This window comes from Fulmarus glacialis, unplaced genomic scaffold (genome assembly GCF_000690835.1).
Source record: "Fulmarus glacialis isolate BGI_N327 unplaced genomic scaffold, ASM69083v1 scaffold7304, whole genome shotgun sequence".
NCBI lineage: Eukaryota > Metazoa > Chordata > Aves > Procellariiformes > Procellariidae > Fulmarus > Fulmarus glacialis.
The window spans coordinates 7,783-26,134 of NW_009207332.1; the positions used below are offsets into that span (position 1 = coordinate 7,783).

Sequence of the window (18,352 nt, forward strand, 5' to 3'; positions counted from 1 at the left end):
CTGTCCTGCCACTGACATTACTCCAGTCATTTTGTATTTTATTCTTGCTATTTTCAATACAGATTATCATTTAGAGTCTAATAAATAAGTTTTAACATGCTAAAGTATTTCACATGGCCTCTTTGCAGGGTCTGTCCCTGTCCCCTAGCTGAATCCTGACAGTGGATTTAGCTAACATGCAGCTTCAAAGGCTGCTGTGGAGGTTGTAGTCTTTATATGTAAAACACACTTCCACCAGGTGATACCTGTTTCATTGAGAGAAATGTCAGTGCCGCTCTGGAGCAGGCCTGCGTGACATGCAGGAATTAGGAGAACAGGATCTCAAGTCTAAGCTAAGGGAGTGTTAAGAATAATATAAAATTTTGACTTTGTGGTATTAAACTGAAGAGATCGAGATGAGACAGACAGGAATAATGAAGAGTCAGGGCACCCCACCAAGTCTGAGGAGGCTGATTTAGGTGGCATCTTCAGGCACTGTAAATGTATGTAGGCCAAAGTAATCCTAGGTAATTCACTACAAACTCTATGCTGCAACAACCAGCCAAAACCACTCATCTCCTGTCACCTGCTTTTGATCTTCTGAGATCTCTTAAGATACCTGTCTGAAGCTGTATAGAACAGCAGGAAATTTAACTTCTAGGATGAAAAGAGTATATTCTGACATGCAACTTTTCTGTCCTGAAATGAGGAAGCTTTAAGCAGTTGGTGGTGGAGTATTTGCCATTGTCTTTGGCATGAGATCTCTCTTTTCCTATGGGCATGTTTATTTTTCAAAATGATGAAGAAACAGAAATCACCAAGCAGCGCAACTTCTGTGCCAAAAAGGCTCGATTATCACAGGACTCTGAAAAAGATATAAATTCCCTTTTGTGATAATTTGATCATTGTCCTGATCAAATGGATCAGGACCAGAACTTTTCTCTTTTATGATACTTCTGAGCTTTGCTTGCAAAGTATCCACTGCAGGAAACCGGGATGAAATCTAATAATTTGGTTTAGGGTTGTGTTTGAAGGAGGAGAAAATATCTCCTGTGTCAAAGTAAATTTTTCAGAAATTGCCTCAATGCTCTGGACTTTCGGATTAATGCACAGAACTTGGCACCTGTGCCTGTAGGTATTGGCTGGCTGTTGGGGAGAAAACAGTATAGCAGCAGGGATCTTCTGCATCTTTTCTCCCTTTGCTATAGCGGAGACATTTGTTCCCATGATTTCTTTTGGTCAAATAGTTCTTCCATTTGCTTTTATGTGTACAAGATGGTTTATAAAAAAATAACTTGTTGTCTACAATCTTCATAGAACAGGAACTTGCATATGCAAGGCATTACTTTTGGATCTTTCCTCTTCTTTCCATAGTGTTTGGAATGGAAAGGTTGCTAGGGCAAAATGTCAAAGGAGTCATGATCATTTCTGCTATGATTTATATGTATGTATTGTGGCAGAGCAGTAAAACCCCCTTTTTTGACATGATTTTGGCTTAATTTTCTTATTGCTGGCTCATCGGTGATGAGCCAGCTGATTAATGTGTTGTTTAATTTCCTTTTGTGTTTTTGTTCTTAGAAGTCTTTGCAACAGTGTACAAAACCTCAGTAACAATGGCTGATTTTGCAAACCATGGCAAAAATTTGTTCTGAAGGTTTTTTCCAGGGTAACACTGAGACCTTTCTGTATAGTTTATATTCTTCAACATATACTGTGGGCAGATTAACATGCTTTTTCAGTCTGTAATATTCTTTCGATAAGAAATTACTTCTCTTTGATAAGGAGAATTTAATCTGTTGGCCACCACATCAGACCAAAGAGAAAACATGTCTTCCTTTTGCTGTTTTATTTAGTTTACTGTATACATTGGGGATTTGAAATGCTGTGGCTAAAATACTGCAGTGGCTGTCTACAGAGTTACTTTGCTTCAGATGTTATGAATTAAAAACTAATAGCTTTTAAAATTGGTTTGCTCACTGCAACCAGTGAGTAAACTGTGCTCCTTTTTGGTCAGTCTTTCCCATTTTTGCTGCAGTGGGAATCTTCTCCCTGACAATCCCCTTTTCCTGCAGAGGGAATCCTTAATCTGGGAGGCCAGGGAGCTATTCTGCTGGAGGTGGTAGATGCATTCAAGGCAATGGTTTGCTGTGAGAATCTCAGCTGTCTTTAAACTCGGGAAACTTGGAAAAGCTGGGGGTCAAATACAGGTGAGAAAACTGGCTTTGGACGTGCTGAATGCTCTGCTCATCAGCTCATCGCTGACATCAGTTAATTGCTGCCACCCCTTGCCCCCGACTGTGGCTGAATGGTATTTGTTGTCTTAGTGATGCTTTGGGGTAGTCTTGCAGTGCGCAGACATCCTCTGCTTTACCTGCAGCCAGAAGAAATTTGGCAAATAACTCCAGTTTCCCCAAGGACTTGATTTTTTATTTCTTTCTGCTTCTAGGTGTCAGTCAGTCTCTCCACCGCCTCTTTTGTCCCCGCAAAGAAGCCCAGCCTACCCCCTCAGCGATAGTGAGGACTCTTGCCGCTCTACTCGGCTCACCAAAGTCTCCAACTCCAGACTGCGCCTCAAGGACTGGAGCAGCCGCACGTCTACGCTGCGAAGCACCTCCACAAGCCCATCAGACACCGACTCCCCGAGCCACCCTCTCAAAGCCATCAGCGTGGGCGCTTTGGATAAAAGGCTGTCCGTGTTCAAGGCCGAGGACCAAAAGGAGAGTCCAAAGGAGGCTCAAGATGGGGAAGCAATAGGGAGCCATCTGCTCGCCCGGAGCACTCTGTCCTTGGGCACTGCCACCAACTTGAGGAACCTCTCCCTCAGCCGGGCGAGCGTCCGCTCCCAGGCGCTGGACATCAGGCAGAAGATCACAGAATGGGAGTGCCGCCGGGAGCCGTCCCCCAGGATGAGCGCGTGTGTGGACAAGAGGGATGCTGGGGAGAGGTCGGGCAGTGAGAGCTGCCCCAGCGTGCTGACCTCTCCCTGCAGCGAGAAGACGTTCGATTTCAAAGGACTCAGAAGAATGAGCCGAACGTTTTCTGAGTGCTCTTACCCGGAAACGGAGGAGGAGGAACTGCTGGACAGGGATTCCTGCCACCGGTTCGAAAAGAGACTAGGCAGGAGCGAGCCTCCTTCTGCCGCTTTCCTCAAGGGTCATGTGAGGAAAGAGTCCTCTGCTGTGCTCAACAGAATACAGAAGATTGAGCAGGCACTGAAAGAGCAGCCCGGCAGAGGCCTCCCCCAGTTACCAAGTAGCTGTTACAGTGTTGACAAAGGGAGGAAAAAGTCTGTGACTCTGAGTGCTGTGGAGGGACTGAGTGAAACCCTGAGTGATAGCAAAGGAGGGAGCGTTATTTTGGGGATCGAACCAGAAACACCTACTGAGGCTGAGAAAAGCAGTAAGACAAAACAGGGGGTTACTGCAAACTCGGCTGGCCCTAAACTGCTTCTCGAAAGCCCAGCTAACACCGCAGTGAATCCTGTCCCCAAGCCCAAACGCACCTTTGAATATGAAGCAGACAAAACCCACAAAAGTAAATCAAGCAATGGCCTACCTCCATCTCCTACACCTGCTGCTCCTCCTCCCCTCCCATCCACCCCTGCACCCCCCGTGACCAGAAGGCAGAAGAAAGAGTCGCGCTTTCACCGAAAATCCCAGAATAGGTAAAATTCAAGGAAATGTCTTGTGCTCAATCTTCAAATAAATAAATGTGCTGTATTTTTTTAGTAACCATATTTTAAATTCTCCCTCTAATCCAATGCTTTTGACCTGAGAAATGCTAGGAATTGCGTGCAAGACAAGTATTTTTTCCTCTGGGCTGCACTGGTGGGATGCACTGGTACAATACCTTTACATGGATACAGTTTTGGAGTTCTCCAACCTGCATTCCTCGATCCCTGGAAAAGGCTCTAGGTCATGTGTGCTAAAGGTTTTCTCGCTCATTTTGGCACATAAGCCCTTACTTGAGATTTTTAAAGGAGCATAATTTCATTATCCTCTTGTAGCGGGACCATTGCTGATCTGTCATAAGCCTGTCTGCCTGTTCACTGCAAAACATACCTGCAGAGGGTTTGTGTTTCCAAAGCTTGTTATCACAGCAGTTGTGTCAGTTTTATGCAATGTTGATGATTTTATTTAATTCAGTGCTTGGAAATGTTGTCCTAAGTTACTATGAATAGCTGTAGAGGATTAATGCTGAGAAAAATATGTTTTAGCACAGAAAGGCCTTTATGTCCTTTCTGAGTTAATGATGAGCAGGGTATATGGCTATGTTTCCCCAGCAGTCTGTGGAGCTTGGCTTGTTTTAATTACATGATTTCCCTTGACTTTTTGGAAATGGTACAACTCATTCTGCTCACTGCTTAGAAAATGGTAGGCATAGTTGTTGTTAAAAATTCAAAGTATGGCATTTTTAACAAGTTCACCTATCTGTGCATCTGTATGATACACACACACTCTTGGTATTTAGTGATGAGCTTTGCAAGTAACTGCTAAACAGCATCTCAAATGCACACTATCAATTCAGTATCTGGTGCTTGATGTTGGCTTAATTAATTAAAAGTTTATGTCAGCACAACCTGACCTGAAGTACACTGAGGCAGGAAAAGAAGAGGAGCCTTCAGGTTCTCTTCTTTACTTTCAAGAGACACCTGCTTCTGAAATGCATCAAACAGCTCTGCTGATGTGCGTTGTTTCTCTGAGAAAGGCGGGGGGGTGAAATGTGGAAAGCCAAGCTCTGATTAGCAGTCCTTATCTTTGAGTTCTGGCAGCAATCTCAGTTAGAGGAAGTTAATCTAGATTTTAACAAGAATTTGTGAAATAAAGCTGACCTCATTTTGTTCAGCACAGCATTTCCAATGTACAGAAGACAAACAATGATTTTTGAATGTTCTGCTATAAATGATAGCCTTTACTGGAAAATTAAGGCGCAAGTGGTAAAATGGTCTGTGTGGTGGGTGGCAGAGAGGAATGAATAACAGGAGATTATTCTTGCACAGAATCACTGTGTGACCTGCGGCTAAGTGATCAAAGTCAGTCTCGCACTGAGTTTGAGACCATACAAGTCATCTGAGAACCACAGTATTTTGCTACAATGAGTTTGTGAGATGAAGTTTTGAGACTTCTTTCAAGAAGAGGTACAATTCATGCTTGCAACTACTGTTCTGCAGGTTCAGTCCCCTGTCATAGCAGAGTTAGACAACAGCACGCTTCAGCATTGGAGCCTCAGTCCTGGGTGGAGCTAGTAGGTACAAGCCCGAAACAAAAGCAGTATTTATCAATTTAAATGGTGATTAGTGGAGTATATTGTAGGATATACAGTGTTATTATGTGTACCTGATGATTCTTGCAGTTGATGTTTCAGTTTGACGTTGTACAAGGTGGGTTTCCATTTGCTTGTAACAGCTTTACCCTACTGTAGTTTAGTGATTTCTCTGGACTTACCTCTGATTAATGATGATCTAAGTAAGTTTAAATCAACGTCCCAAAACTGCAGGTTTGCCGGCTGACTTCAAGGCTGGTTGGAAATCCTTTATACAATCTTAACTTTATTGTCTTTGCTACTGTCCTTCCTTTAGTTATAGTAAGGAGAATTCCAACATTTACAAAGAGCTTGAGACCATACAAGTCAACTAAGAATGACAGTATTTTGTTACTATTAATTATTGCAATCTCAGTCTCTAAACTGTTCTTTTTTTGAGAACAGACATAATTCATTATGTCTACAGCTTGTAACTGTGTGTTTCAGACTGAACATACGTGTGGTTTTCACTCACTGGAATGTCATGAGAATGGACTGTGGATATTTATTCTTCTAATATTTTGGTTGAAAACACTGGTTTTCTTTGTCGTGGCTAATTCAATATTATAGTAAAATGAAGGAAGTCTCTCATATTTGCCTGCTAGCATACAGCCAGTCTGTATTCAGAGGACCTGGTGCCCATGATAGCTTCTACATTTCAGATTGATGTGAGGTGGATGTTCCCAACCGGTGGGAGATCCTCTGGCACAGACACAGCGCAGGAGAGGAGCATCACAGGATAGGCTCGGGACAGATGGACCACAGCTGAGTGCTGGTCCACAAACCATTCCCGTGGTCCTCTGCAGTCTCACTGTGTCATAGCATTGCCTTGAAATCTGTAAGAGTTGGGTATTTCACTACTTTAGAAAGTCTCATTTCATACACAGGTATGTCTTCAGTGCCTAAGCATCTTTTATAACTGCCAGTAGGTGCAGAGGAGCAGATGTCTGGATCTGAAACACACGGCTTGTTTCTGCCACGATCCTGATGTGCATAACACACAGACCTGGATATTCTTAAGATTAGGGAAAGGAGAGAGAGGGGGCTCCTAAGCCTGCCTCAGACCCATAAGTCTGCTCCAGCAGACAAATAGGAAATGCCTTTGTCAAATGCAGTGTCTGTATGATAGTCACTGTATTGCCTGTAGGGATACTCTTGAGCCAATTAACAGGCCGAAGTATGTCTCATGAGACTCTGCCACTGCCATATGGATATGCTGTCAACATATGTTTCACTCCAGCTGGGGAGAAGAGAAAAGGGGGTTGATAGCAGGACGATGACTGTTCATCTAGTTTGGGTATTAATGAGTGAAGTATGGCTATCAGCACAGTCTCTGTAAGCCTTACAGCACCCCGGGATTTATACTCCGACCTGAGCCCATTTTTCACATCATTTCACTCTCAGTACTAAATCAATCAAATGAATGCTAGCCCCTGTTCAGCTGGCAATGCAAACCATGCACCTCCCAACTTTAGTGTAGATGTTGCCTCAGAGAACAAGTGCTGGGCAAACTGGAGAATGGGGAGGGCTCGGGCTCCTCTTCACCCAGAGCTGCTCGGCAGCACTGGGACGGGTGTGGGTGAGAAGCGGTGAATTGCCTCTCCTTCGAGTACCCGAGTTGTATGGGTTCATCTGACCCAGCTGCCCCTCACCTTCCTGCCAGAAAGCCCAAACCTTCAGGCCCCCAGCCCGGGGTGCTCGTCTACCCGAAAGAGACTTAACTTCCTCCGTGCTTTGTCCTTTGCTGCCAGTGCTTGATGCAGGGTGTGCAGGGGAAGTGGCTGACTTTCACACGAGTCTGCCTGTGGTATTTGTACACTGACCTTTATGCGGGAACATATCTGGAGGTTCAAGACATGTGAGTGTTTTCAAACTAAGGGCTACGTCTCCCAGAGCAACCGGTGGAGGAATGCTTTCCAGAGAAATGTCTTTTTCTTGAGGAGAGATGGCCACATGTTTCTGGGGCCCCTGGCAAAAGCGAAGAAATTTCTAATCTGAGGACTGTACTGCTAACTTACTCTGTAACATTTGAAAAATATCACATACTTTCTTGGTATTTTTTCCCTGTCTGCATAATGGGGATAACAATACTTCCAACCTCATAAAAGCGTCACAGATTGCTATACTAAAGACCACCGTGAGTACAGGACTTGAGATCCTCTAAAAGTTAGTCCTTAAAGCATGATGTGTGATTTTTTTTTTGTTGGTCATTTTATATCTATTTCTTAGCAAACAAATGCTCAGCTAAGTGTTTGAGTCATTTTGCATTCTGGTTACTAATTACTTATTGTTTTAAACTTTAGAAAATCCTTTGAGTTTGAGGATGCGTCAAGTCTGCAATCCCTGTACCCTCCCTCCCCAACTGAAAATGGGACTGAGAGCCAGCATAAATTTGGATCCAAGAGCACTTTAGAAGAAAATGCCTATGAAGACATTGTTGGTAAGAACCTGTTGCAGTACATGGGCTCATAGCGGGATATTGAGCAGTTGTGGTCAGACCGTGTATTGTTGAACACATGCCCTGCGCAAGAACATTCAGTGCTGTCAGTAAAGAGAGATTAAATGGAGAGTAAATGGGTTTGATGCATCAGTGCAAACATAACTCTCAGTCTGCATGCAGGAGGTCTTGATTCCTTAAGACTTCATTGGGTGGTATTGGAAACAGACTGGTCAGCTTTTTGCCATGCTTTTCAAGAACCAAATCATTCTTTTTGTCGAGGCCTTGGCTTGAAGCCTTGAATGGTGTAAAAATGTAAAGAACTGAACTTGAGATAGTGTTTACAAAACTATCCAATAGCAAGATTAACCTCACAGGCCTCGTGTGGTCAGCCTGAGCTTTTCAGGGCTCCTGTATGGACTGCCAAAGCAGTTTTTTGTAGCACCGTTCCTGGTCTCCCCTAAGTCCCAGTTGCTGGTTAAAGAAAAATTAATTTCCTTTAGCTATACAGCCATCAGGAATGCGCAACAAAAACGCTGTTTTGATTAAGCTTCACAAGAAAAACATGTTTCTTTTGGTCTTAGAAGGAAATGTATGGCCTATGCATACATTCTTTTAACATCAAAAAAGTTGTTATAATTACTGAAAATTGGGCAGCCCTTCAGAGCACAGATTTTCCACACAAGTGATGAATATTGCATTGTTTTTAACTCTTTCAGTGTTGTATTATTACAATAGATACAAAGGGTACTTCATTTTACTTTGGACAATGAATCTTTATCTACTGTAAACTGGAGGACTACCAAGAAAATCAGGGGCCCTAGAGCACATGTCCTATGAAAAGCCACTGACAAGCTGGGCTTGTTTAGTCTGGTAAAAAGGAGGACCAGAGGCACTCTAATACTGCTTGCAAATGTTTGAAGGGCAAACAAAGACAATAGAACAAAACTCTTCTTAGAGTATCATATCAGTTGATACAGCAAGGAACAGTGGCCACAAATTGCAGCTTGGGGCACTTTGTCCTTATACCCGAATTCTGTCTCTGGCTTGTCAGTGTCAGTGAAAACAGGAGTTTACTCTTTCCAGTTTCAGCTGTACTCTCCCTCTATGCCATTCAAAAAAAATGCTTTCAGAACACACAAAAAATGCTGCTGTTCAGTGTCTGTTAATAAAAATGAGAGCTTATGTAGTACTAAAATGTTTTTTTCTATGGAGATCGTCCTTATATGATCATCAGCCTTCTCCATGAACACCGTGCAATTCACACTTGAAAATTTATTGTGCATTAATTACAGTGCTCATCTTTGCTCAGGACCTGGCAACATGCTGCCAGATGTTAGGTGGTAACGCTACTTTTCCTTGCTTTGGTTTGTTAAATACCAAAATAAGATGTGCAGGACTGGTAAGAAGCTTTCTTCAAATGGGAAGAAATCTTGGGTTCAGTAAAACAAAATCATAGTGGGCTCTTCCAACTCATGGGAACAATAAGCCAGCTCCCTGCAGATTATAATTTGGGCATTTTGGCAGGGCAGTGGGAAGAAAATGCAAAATTTCAGATCTGTGGACAAATACAGAACTTCATTGTTTTGTACTGCTTTTTAACAACCTCTTTCCAAAGCACTTCATTCAATACAGGCAGTGCAGGGGGAATACCAAATCAGTGTAATTCTTATAAACTGTCAAGCGTGATTAAAGACAAGCCAAAGTAGTTTGATCTCCGGCTTTAAAGAAACTATCGTAGTTTTGTGTATCACATCTGCATAATTTATACCAGTAGTGCTACACCCTAGTCTCTGAGTAGCACTTTTGTACTCATGCAAACCAGGTGTCTGTAAGAGGGAGTTTATTTTATAGATTTACATCTGCTTCAAAGCTGTAAAGGACTCTGTCACTTCTGCTTTGGGTTTTCTTTGCAAACAGTTGCCCTAGAGGTGGTGGTGGCTTTTTTGTCTATACCTGGTTGAATCTCCTGCCACCCTAAAAGCTTGTAGGTAGTTAAAACATTGTCACTGTAGTAATAAACTTAATAAAGTGTCCGTGTCTGCCCTCCCCACCCCCCCCCCCGAATTAAAACTTTTAATGCAAGTAAGTGTTAAAACACAAGAAAAAAAAGGCTGTGAATATTGAGCAATGCTCTAAGCACTCTACTGAGAGACAGAATCATAAAAAAAATTCAGGTTGGAAGGGACACTGGAGTCAGCTGGTCCAACCTCTGCTCAAAGCAGGGCTAGTTTCAAAGTTAGATCAAGTTGCTCAGGGCTATGTCTAGTTGAGTTTTGAAAATATCTCAGGAGGATGGTTTCACTGCTTCTCTGTGCAGCCTGCTCCACTGCTTAACCTCCACTGTGAGGAATTTTTTCTTGATATCACTGTGAAGGAATTTTTCTTTCTATCCAGTCAGAATTCTCCTTGTTGCTATTTGTGACCATTGTCTTTCATCCTTTCACTGTGCACCTCCAAGAAGCGTCTGGCTCCACCTTTTCCATAACCCCTTCTAGGTAGTAGAAAACAGCAGTTGGGTTCCCCCCAGATTTCCCTAGGCTAAACAGTCCCAGTTCTCTCAGCCTTTTCTCATTTATGTTGGATGCTTCAGCTCCCAGCCATCTTAGTAGCCTTGCTCTAGACTATCTCCAGTCTGTTGAAGTCTCTGTGGTACTGTGAATACTCCACATGTGGCATTGCAAGGGCCAGATAGAGGGGAATTACCACTTCCCCACACTTTTGCTAATGCAGGCCAAGGTGTCATTGGCCTTCCTTGCCCTGGCATGTACTGTCGCAGGGTTATTCTGACCCACGTGTGGGACTGTATTTGTCTTTCCTAAACTTCCCGAAGTTCCTCTTGAGCCATTCCTTCAGTTTGTCACCACGTCCCCCAGGCTGGTGCCCCTTAGCAGGATGTCTCTCCCTCATTGGAAAGCAGAGGAGAGCTGTGGATAAGTTATGTGAATTATCTACCAGAGGGTATCTTCTAAAAAGCATATTTAATGTTACATATCTACAAGATACTGTGTGGGGTACTGAGTGCTCTCACTCAGACTAGTGCAATGATCAAAATACAGCTTCTAAGCACATAAGTGCTAGGACTAGAGTCATTGTTTTTTTGCTTACTCCGTGACCTCCTCATATGATGCACATGGACACTAAACCTTTGTGTTTCTCCTGGTGCCCTTACACTGTTTCCTTCTTTAATGACCAGGACAGTGATGAACTGCTATGGCTAGTTTATGTTATTTTGAGAGCTGACTTTAAAAAAAAAAAAAAAAAGGTTTTAAGGTACATTAAAACCAAAAATGATTGTGCTTTAAAATCCAGTGACGTCATGAACCAGACGCTTTGTTTAATTTTGTAATATTTTTGTACACTTTAATAGATGAAATATCTGCATGTTAAGTTCAAGACAGGTATTGGATTGGAACATAACGATCCATTCTGCATTAATCAAGAAGCAGTTGTATAAAGGGGTGCACATTCCTAATATTAATCAGAGCTGTGTTCCATGTGCAAGGAACCATGTGGACTTCATTCATCTTCTGTACTAGCACACACAGGAATGTGGCAGTCGTAGTAAACTTAACATTGTTTTGCTTCTTGTGGTTTTGAATGAGTCTTTAATCAGACCAAAATTGATGTGGCTTTATGAATCCAGTTGGGGAAACCATGCTTGGCTTTGTGTGAATTCAAGAAACTATCATAGTATTAAGAGATGTCTGAGACGGTTGCTTCTGCTGTGTTGTGGACAACAGTATTTTCTGTCATATGTAGCACACGGTTTCAGTTTTCCAGTCTATTCCCCTAAATGCAGTTGAGATATTTGAATATTGTTATTTAAGGTTTGGTGTGTCTGAGGCATTTTTCACTGGACATCTAGAAGCACTTGTTATCATCTCCAAAAAAAGTTGAATGAGTAAAGTGAAGGCAAGGTTAAGGGCACAATATTAAGTTTAACTTGAGAAAATCTAGTAAACCCATGTAAATTATAGCTTGTGTTTGTAAGAGAAATTGCACTCACAATTCAGAAATTAAATATAGTGGAAGAAATCTTTGATAAGGCAAGCTTTCTTACTCTGTAACTCCTCAGAGTGCTGGACACAATAGATCAGGTGGAGATTTCCTCTAAGAGGACACTACATAGATGTGTAGGAGACCCGTTGCTCACCTGGGCTGTGCATGTTGTATCGTAGATTGAGAACATTTAATTTGATGTCGCACAACTCAATTTGCCTTGTCCAAGCAAGAGCCATTTGCTCTTATAGCTGCCTGGCCCTCATTTGAAACTTTTTTTTTCCCAAGAAGAATGAAAGTGATTAAAATGCTCTTCCTCCCTGAAGATCTGTGACTAACAGGGTTTCTTGCTTCTCTGCTGTTTTTGAAGTCATAGGTGGACTATTCAGCACATAGCCCAGGTGTATGAGTATCAGATTATGTCTTCTAATGGGTGTAGTCTCTTACTGGTGCAATAAGAAGAGCAGTCTGTATAAGAATGGGTTTATTTCAGCCACATATATTACTGCAGAGAGGTCTTGCCCCAGTGAGATTCCCATTCTGTCTGACTGGCTCACATGCAAGACTGGTGCCTGCTCACTAAATTACAATAGTCCAAAGCACTCTTAGAACTCTGGTAGCTAACATGAAAGACAACGCTAATGAATTAACCTATTTTAGAGTCCTCAGCTGGGATTAGGCTGTACTTTTTTTTGGGACAAGACTGGCTTGACTTTGTGGCTGGAGCTCTTTTGAGTGGTCGCTGTCCTGGGTTGCAGTGGACAAACCCATGTTCTGTCCGGCTTGGCCACATGCATTGGCACGTGCCCGGCAGTTTGGAGTGACATTAGCCCTCAGCGTTGGTTGCAGGCTTCCTGCTAGGCCTTTTCCCAGCGCATAGATCTGCCGGAATTGCTCCCGGGCTGAAATCGATCTTTTAGTTTATTCCTCTCCATCAAATTCCTGTGAGCAGGAACGTCAGTGTCTGCTACTGCCCTGGGGAAGTTTTGGTGTTTCATGGCAGCAGAGTTCCTAGTAACACAAAGTCTGGGGACACCAGCATATGCCAGTTACGTATAGCCAGGCCTGGTCTGTACCAGAAGTTAGGTGGCGTGCCAAAGGCATGATAGGTGTCAGTGCCAAAACTTGTTAGAGCTGCTTGGTGGCAGGTCCCAGCGCTGTGTAGATCACTAGGCCATGCGTCTTTCCTTTAACCTTGTGGTTGATATAGTCAGCAGCACGGGGCTACTTTGTTCATTAAATGCAGGTATTTTTTCAACTGACATTTTAGGATATACTGTGGAAGATGGAGTCCATCAAATACCCACTGGCTGAGGAAATGCTCTTCTCAAAGAGACTCCAGCAGCTGGAATGTGAACCTGGGCAGATGGATTAGCTGTTAAAGAGGGACAGATAACCTGGGCAAGAGAAGGGTAGTCAAAAGCGTATGATTCAGGCAACTGGCACAAATTCCTGTGAAAAAATCTTTCCTCCAGGCAATGCCACAGTTATTATGCAAAGTTAAAAGTTGGAATGTTTTTATTTTAAAGCTGGGATTCAGCAGTTGAGTTTTGGTTCTAAAAGAGCACAGGCCTTTGGATCTGGGGTTTTGATATTGTCCGTGGTGGTAGAGGCCAGCTTGAAAGCTTGCCTTGGAACTCGGTTCCGTCTTCTCCTTGTTTCTTCCTATCTCACATTATCTCCACATCACAGTTTCTCTGTGGTCCATTGAGGAGACTAGAGTCAGTCACACATTCCTGATGGGGTTACAGACTTCTTCCCAGCTCAGAAATAAATGTTCAGAGGCAGAGCTTGGGTTCAGGCCCATCTCTGGTTGTATTTATGTTTTTTGAGAAGTAATTGGCGAAGCCAGTCAGAATGCTCTTCTGGAGTCTGTGAAGCTCTCAGTCAGCAGAGTCAGATCGTTTCAGATCAGCTTTAAATAAAAGGTGATAGTTAAATTGTGTGGGAAATCTGTCCAGAGGGGGAAAAGGATGCAAACAGCAGAACTGAGACAGTTGAAGGAGAAGCAGCTGCTGACAGCTACTCTGTCTGCTTTGACAGCTAGAGCTGAAGCAGTCTAGAAAGTAAAGCAATAGCCCAGAAACATTGCTGTGAGATCTCTAAAACCAGGATGAATTTCTGAATGGGATCTTGCTGGTGGGCTCTGGTTGGGAGGCTCCTGCAATCCGTTGTCCCAGGGGCAGCTGGCCCTCCTGGGGAGGGTTTCTTATGCACCCATCTGCTCTCTGGACCTGTTCAGTGTCACGTTTAGGAGATTTTGAGCCCTTTCAATAGCTGGATACTTCTCTTGACAAATGTTTTTTGCACCTTAAGAGGAGTTAGACTGACGATAGCAACTTAATCGCTGTGCTTCTGGAGGTATATAATTGAACCTTGTTACAATTGACACGCAAAGTGACTGAAAAGTGAAACAGTGTAGTTATACACAACTGTTTAGCTGTTTTCCTCTCTCCAGTTGAGTATCTCACTTCAGTTTGGGGAGAATCAGCTTCTTGTCTACTTCTGCACTATAATAGGACAGCTAGCTCTGGGTTTGCATGGGCCTTCTTCACAGACAGAGAGTTGAGTGAAAAATAAATCATTAATAAAGTCCCAAACCAGTCAGATTGGTACCAGGCCTAGAAAAGTTGTTGGGTTTTTTTTTTTGTTTTTTTTTTTTTTTGAGTAAAATCATATCCACGTAAGTCTTGTGTACTTGTTTCAGGTAATCACTCAGTGAGCAAAATGTCCTTCTTTTGGTGTAGTCATCTCTCCTTAAAATTAGTGAGGGCCAGGTTGTTGTTGTACTCGGGTAAGTACAGTCTTTTCCAGAGAGATAAGAACGGATGAATCTGGGTCTCTCAGCTATTTCCCAATACGTCGGAACTCATAAGAGAGGCAATGCAGCAATATGTCTCAAATCAGCATTACTAAGTGCAGTGTCAGGGCAGTCTAACCCAGGTGGGTGCCTGAGCAGTTAAAATAGGCAAGTGTGGACCTATAAGCAAGATCCTGACCATGGAGGGAATGTCGGTGGCTTAACCTTCCCCGTGGAGTCCAGAACAGCGTGTCACTCCCTTTAAACCTCCTGGTAAGGCACCTCATCTCTCCTAAACTGATTAGTTGTTTTGAATTCTGATGTAAATTGGACATAGTGCATGTCATATACAAATGGGATGATTTAGCTGTTTTACTGAATCCTCCACTGTGTGTGCCAAGAGCTGCAGAAATCATGACTGAGGTCCAGTTGGAAGATGTTCCAGCTTGACATTGCTTTCAAATTAGAACGTTTGCAAAGTTTTTCCAGTAAATGTGGAAAAAGGTTAGAAAGACAGTGAGCTGATCTTTCCAGTAAAATCCCATCATCATGTGCCACATTATTGCCTGTCATGCTTTCGTATCACGTTATTGTCTGCCATATTATCATCTCACAACAAAAGGATTGTACAAATCTGGGAGAAACTGGAATTGCTGGGCTGCTGTGAAGCTGAAGCAAACTTGGAGAGATTGCACTTCTGCCAGCAGTGCTGTGCTAGTTGCTTCTCTGAAAACATCTTGGGTTTTTAGTCAGACCCTTACCAGGAGGTCTCTGGATAGTTGTTAGTCAAAGACAGAGCTAGGATTGGTACAAAAATGGTGCAGGCAGTGATCAGGGAAACGTATGTTCCTGTTTTCTTCCACGCCCCCAGTCTGCCTCACAATCTAAAAAGCATGTGAGTTTTTGGAAAGCGTAATAGTGGCAATTTTAATAATAGACAGTGTAGGGTAATGGCAGCCAGAGCACATTAAATCAAACAGTATCCATATGGGCCTGTCAAAGAAAGGCCACATACTCCAGCTGTCTGATCCTATTGATGATCAGCCTGCTGCTTTGTTGCTACATTGGGATACATGGATTTCAGTTATTTTTAATAATCATCTCATGCTTTATTTAGATCCCCATTTTTCTCTGTGGGGTCTGTCTCACAGCTATACCATCCATTACAGCTTCTTCTGACAGTCTCTGTCAGCTTTATTGCCTGGTTTTCTAGTCAATGCTGCAGGTTAATAAAACAGAGAGTAAAATGACCATGAGGCTCCTCTCCCAAATCCTAGTTTAAATTCACAGAGACTGTGTTGAAGTCCGCAGGGTTAAACCTCTGTGAAGTGCAAGCAGGTTAGTCATGCTGATGCTGTATGTGCTAACACTTGCTCATCAGAGGTTTTCATGCACATCATTTTGGACTAAGTGTTAAACGGATGGTTTTTCGGGCTGAAATTTCTTATTCATTTATCAGCCATGCTTATTCTTCTCCACCTAATGCTTCATTATGATTACAACATTATAATGTGTCTTATTTGTAATTTGATACCAAAATAGTTCCTTTTTCTACAGATTCCTGGGGTAAATTCCTCAGCTGAGATGCACAGTTGCAGCTTCTCTGATGTTGAAAGAGCTCATCTATGCATTAAAGATCTAAGCTTAGATACTTTATGAGAGTGTGGAGATTTTGTGGTTTTCATCCATTTGAACTGAACATGCTCATAAACATCCCAGTGGCTGAGTTTTCCTCCAGCACTGGCAGCGTGAATCTGCGTTTGTGTAATTTTATGAATAAAATGAGTAATGCATACACATAACACACCTGGATTCTCACCATTGAGCGATTCTTTGGACTTAAGTGCCCAGAAATGCTGGGGAGCTCTAAGTCTGCACAGCGCATGAATCCCGTGCTGTTCCCTCATGCAGTGCTTGCACTCAGAGGTTCATACCCGTGGCTTCCTCTTCAACGGCAGCAAAAGCAGAATTCCCCAATCACCCTTCTCTGCTTGCTTCTTCCTTGCCCAGTTGTATTTTGTCGTAACCTTCTCCAAGGGCTTGTGCGCACCAAATGTGCGTGAGCTGGATGAATTGGGCTGTATCTACAACTGAACAGAGGTCGTGGGCAGAGGGCGAAAAAGGTAGCTCAAGAATTTGTAGGTGCCATCAGAGAGATTATGTGTGGAAAGGAGTTGATGTTGTGTCTTGTGTCTGCTGTTACAGAAATACTGCAAAAGGTTCAGGGGATAGGGGTCACAAGTATCAGAAGTTCTTACAGGCTGCTCACTTGGGTGCTTCTACTTGTCTGTATTCAGTCTTCTACCTGGGCCTCTTTTCCTGCCCATTTATTGCAACTGTTTCCAGCTCCTTGCCTCTGGAGGTACACGCTGCTTTTTCCCAAGTCTCTCCTGGGATGGCAGCTGAAGTTTTCATCTCCCAGTTCACTATAACGTAAAATACATTAATTGCCTTATATTTTGTGCACATGCTGTAGTATGCAGGAAATACACACTTTGCCATTTGTGAGGTGCTAACTCTGCCTAACTCAGCCGCACAGTTCAGGGGCCTGGGCTTTCTGTGTAGCCAGCAAAGAAGGTGGTAGGCTCTTAACTTGGGCATTCAGCATCACCCTCTGGAGACTGTATCTCCTCTGCGATCATTGGCTCCTGATTTAGGCACCCAAGTTAACACAAGTTGATGAGCCCTTTCCCTTACTGTATACCTGCTGTTCGATTCTTCTCGCTTCCTGGCAGCGCAAAAGGCAGGAGTTATAATCAGCACTCAGTGAATCACTTCATTCCTCTGGTAACTATTTCTCCCATCTAGAAAGAAATGATGCGTTTCCCTGCTTCCAGCCATTTATAGAAAAGTGTCTGCCTGAAATTTTTTTTCCCCTCAGCCTTACTTTTCACTCCTTTCTCAGCGTGAGAGAGGCTTGCTGAGCCTGACCTCTGCTTCCCATTTGCCACGTGTGAGAGGCTGAGCAGAGGAACATTGTGTGCTGCCTCAGGACTCGGTGGGGCTGACTCGCAGAGCATCACGGAGTGAGGAATTGCAACCGCTGGAGGAAACTCATCGATGCTTAAGCTCAAGGCACTGCATTCCTCAGGACTTTTCTAAAGATCACTGGTTATTTTATCTTTTTTTTTTTTTTTTTTTTCCCTATCCCCTGTGGACCAATCATTAAATTGCCTGTGAGATCTTATGAAGATAAATGTCGTGTAGATAAATGTCCTGTGTTAACTCAGCAGTTCGGTATGTAGAATTCAAGAGAATGGGAAACGAAAAAAAAAAAAGTTTATAAAGGGAACTGATCTGGAAGCAGGGATGGTGATTAGAGACAGTATTTGCCAAAGGCTTGCTATTTCGTGTGACCATATGCATTCTGGGGGTCTGATTCAGCTTCCTTTGAAGTCAGTGATAGTCTGCTGTTGTCTTGTGTGGCAGTTGGATCCAGCCTCATTAAGGCAAGCCTGGCCTCTATACTGCATAATGTTTCTCCTTTTGGCTTCCAGTAGAGACATCCATATGGAAGGAACAAGGATGTTTCCTTGCTCTTTCATTGTAAACGTGTTTTCCTTTTGCAGCAAATCCAAATGAATGCAAAAGCACTGCAGCTTGCAGATTGTGAACATTCCTTGCCGGGGTCTTGGGACTAGAGAAGTGATGGTGTTGAGGAGAAATGCAGAGATCAAAGCTGCAAACCTTTGAGCCAGCCCAGCTATATGGAAGCTTTCCTCATTTTTGTGCTGCAGCAGCAGTAGCTATCACCACTGCAGCCCTTCCCCAGAGCCTCCCTCCGGTGTGGAACCTACATCTGCTGGTGGCCATCAGTTCCCAGGTCTTTCTCC

The 18,352-nt window shown here is 43.2% G+C and overlaps 1 protein-coding gene across 1 annotated transcript in view; it reads left to right on the forward strand.

Moving 5' to 3' along the window:
* Window positions 1-2,425: 2,425 nt before the first annotated feature.
* Window positions 2,426-18,352, forward strand: part of ST5 (suppression of tumorigenicity 5) — a gene marked incomplete at both ends in the record, with an annotated part of 71,147 nt that continues 55,220 nt past the window's right edge. The window contains 2 exons of the mRNA XM_009576047.1: window positions 2,426-3,643; window positions 7,584-7,720. Coding sequence (XP_009574342.1) covers window positions 2,426-3,643; window positions 7,584-7,720 — 1,355 coding nt within the window. The remainder of the gene's footprint in view (window positions 3,644-7,583; window positions 7,721-18,352) is intronic.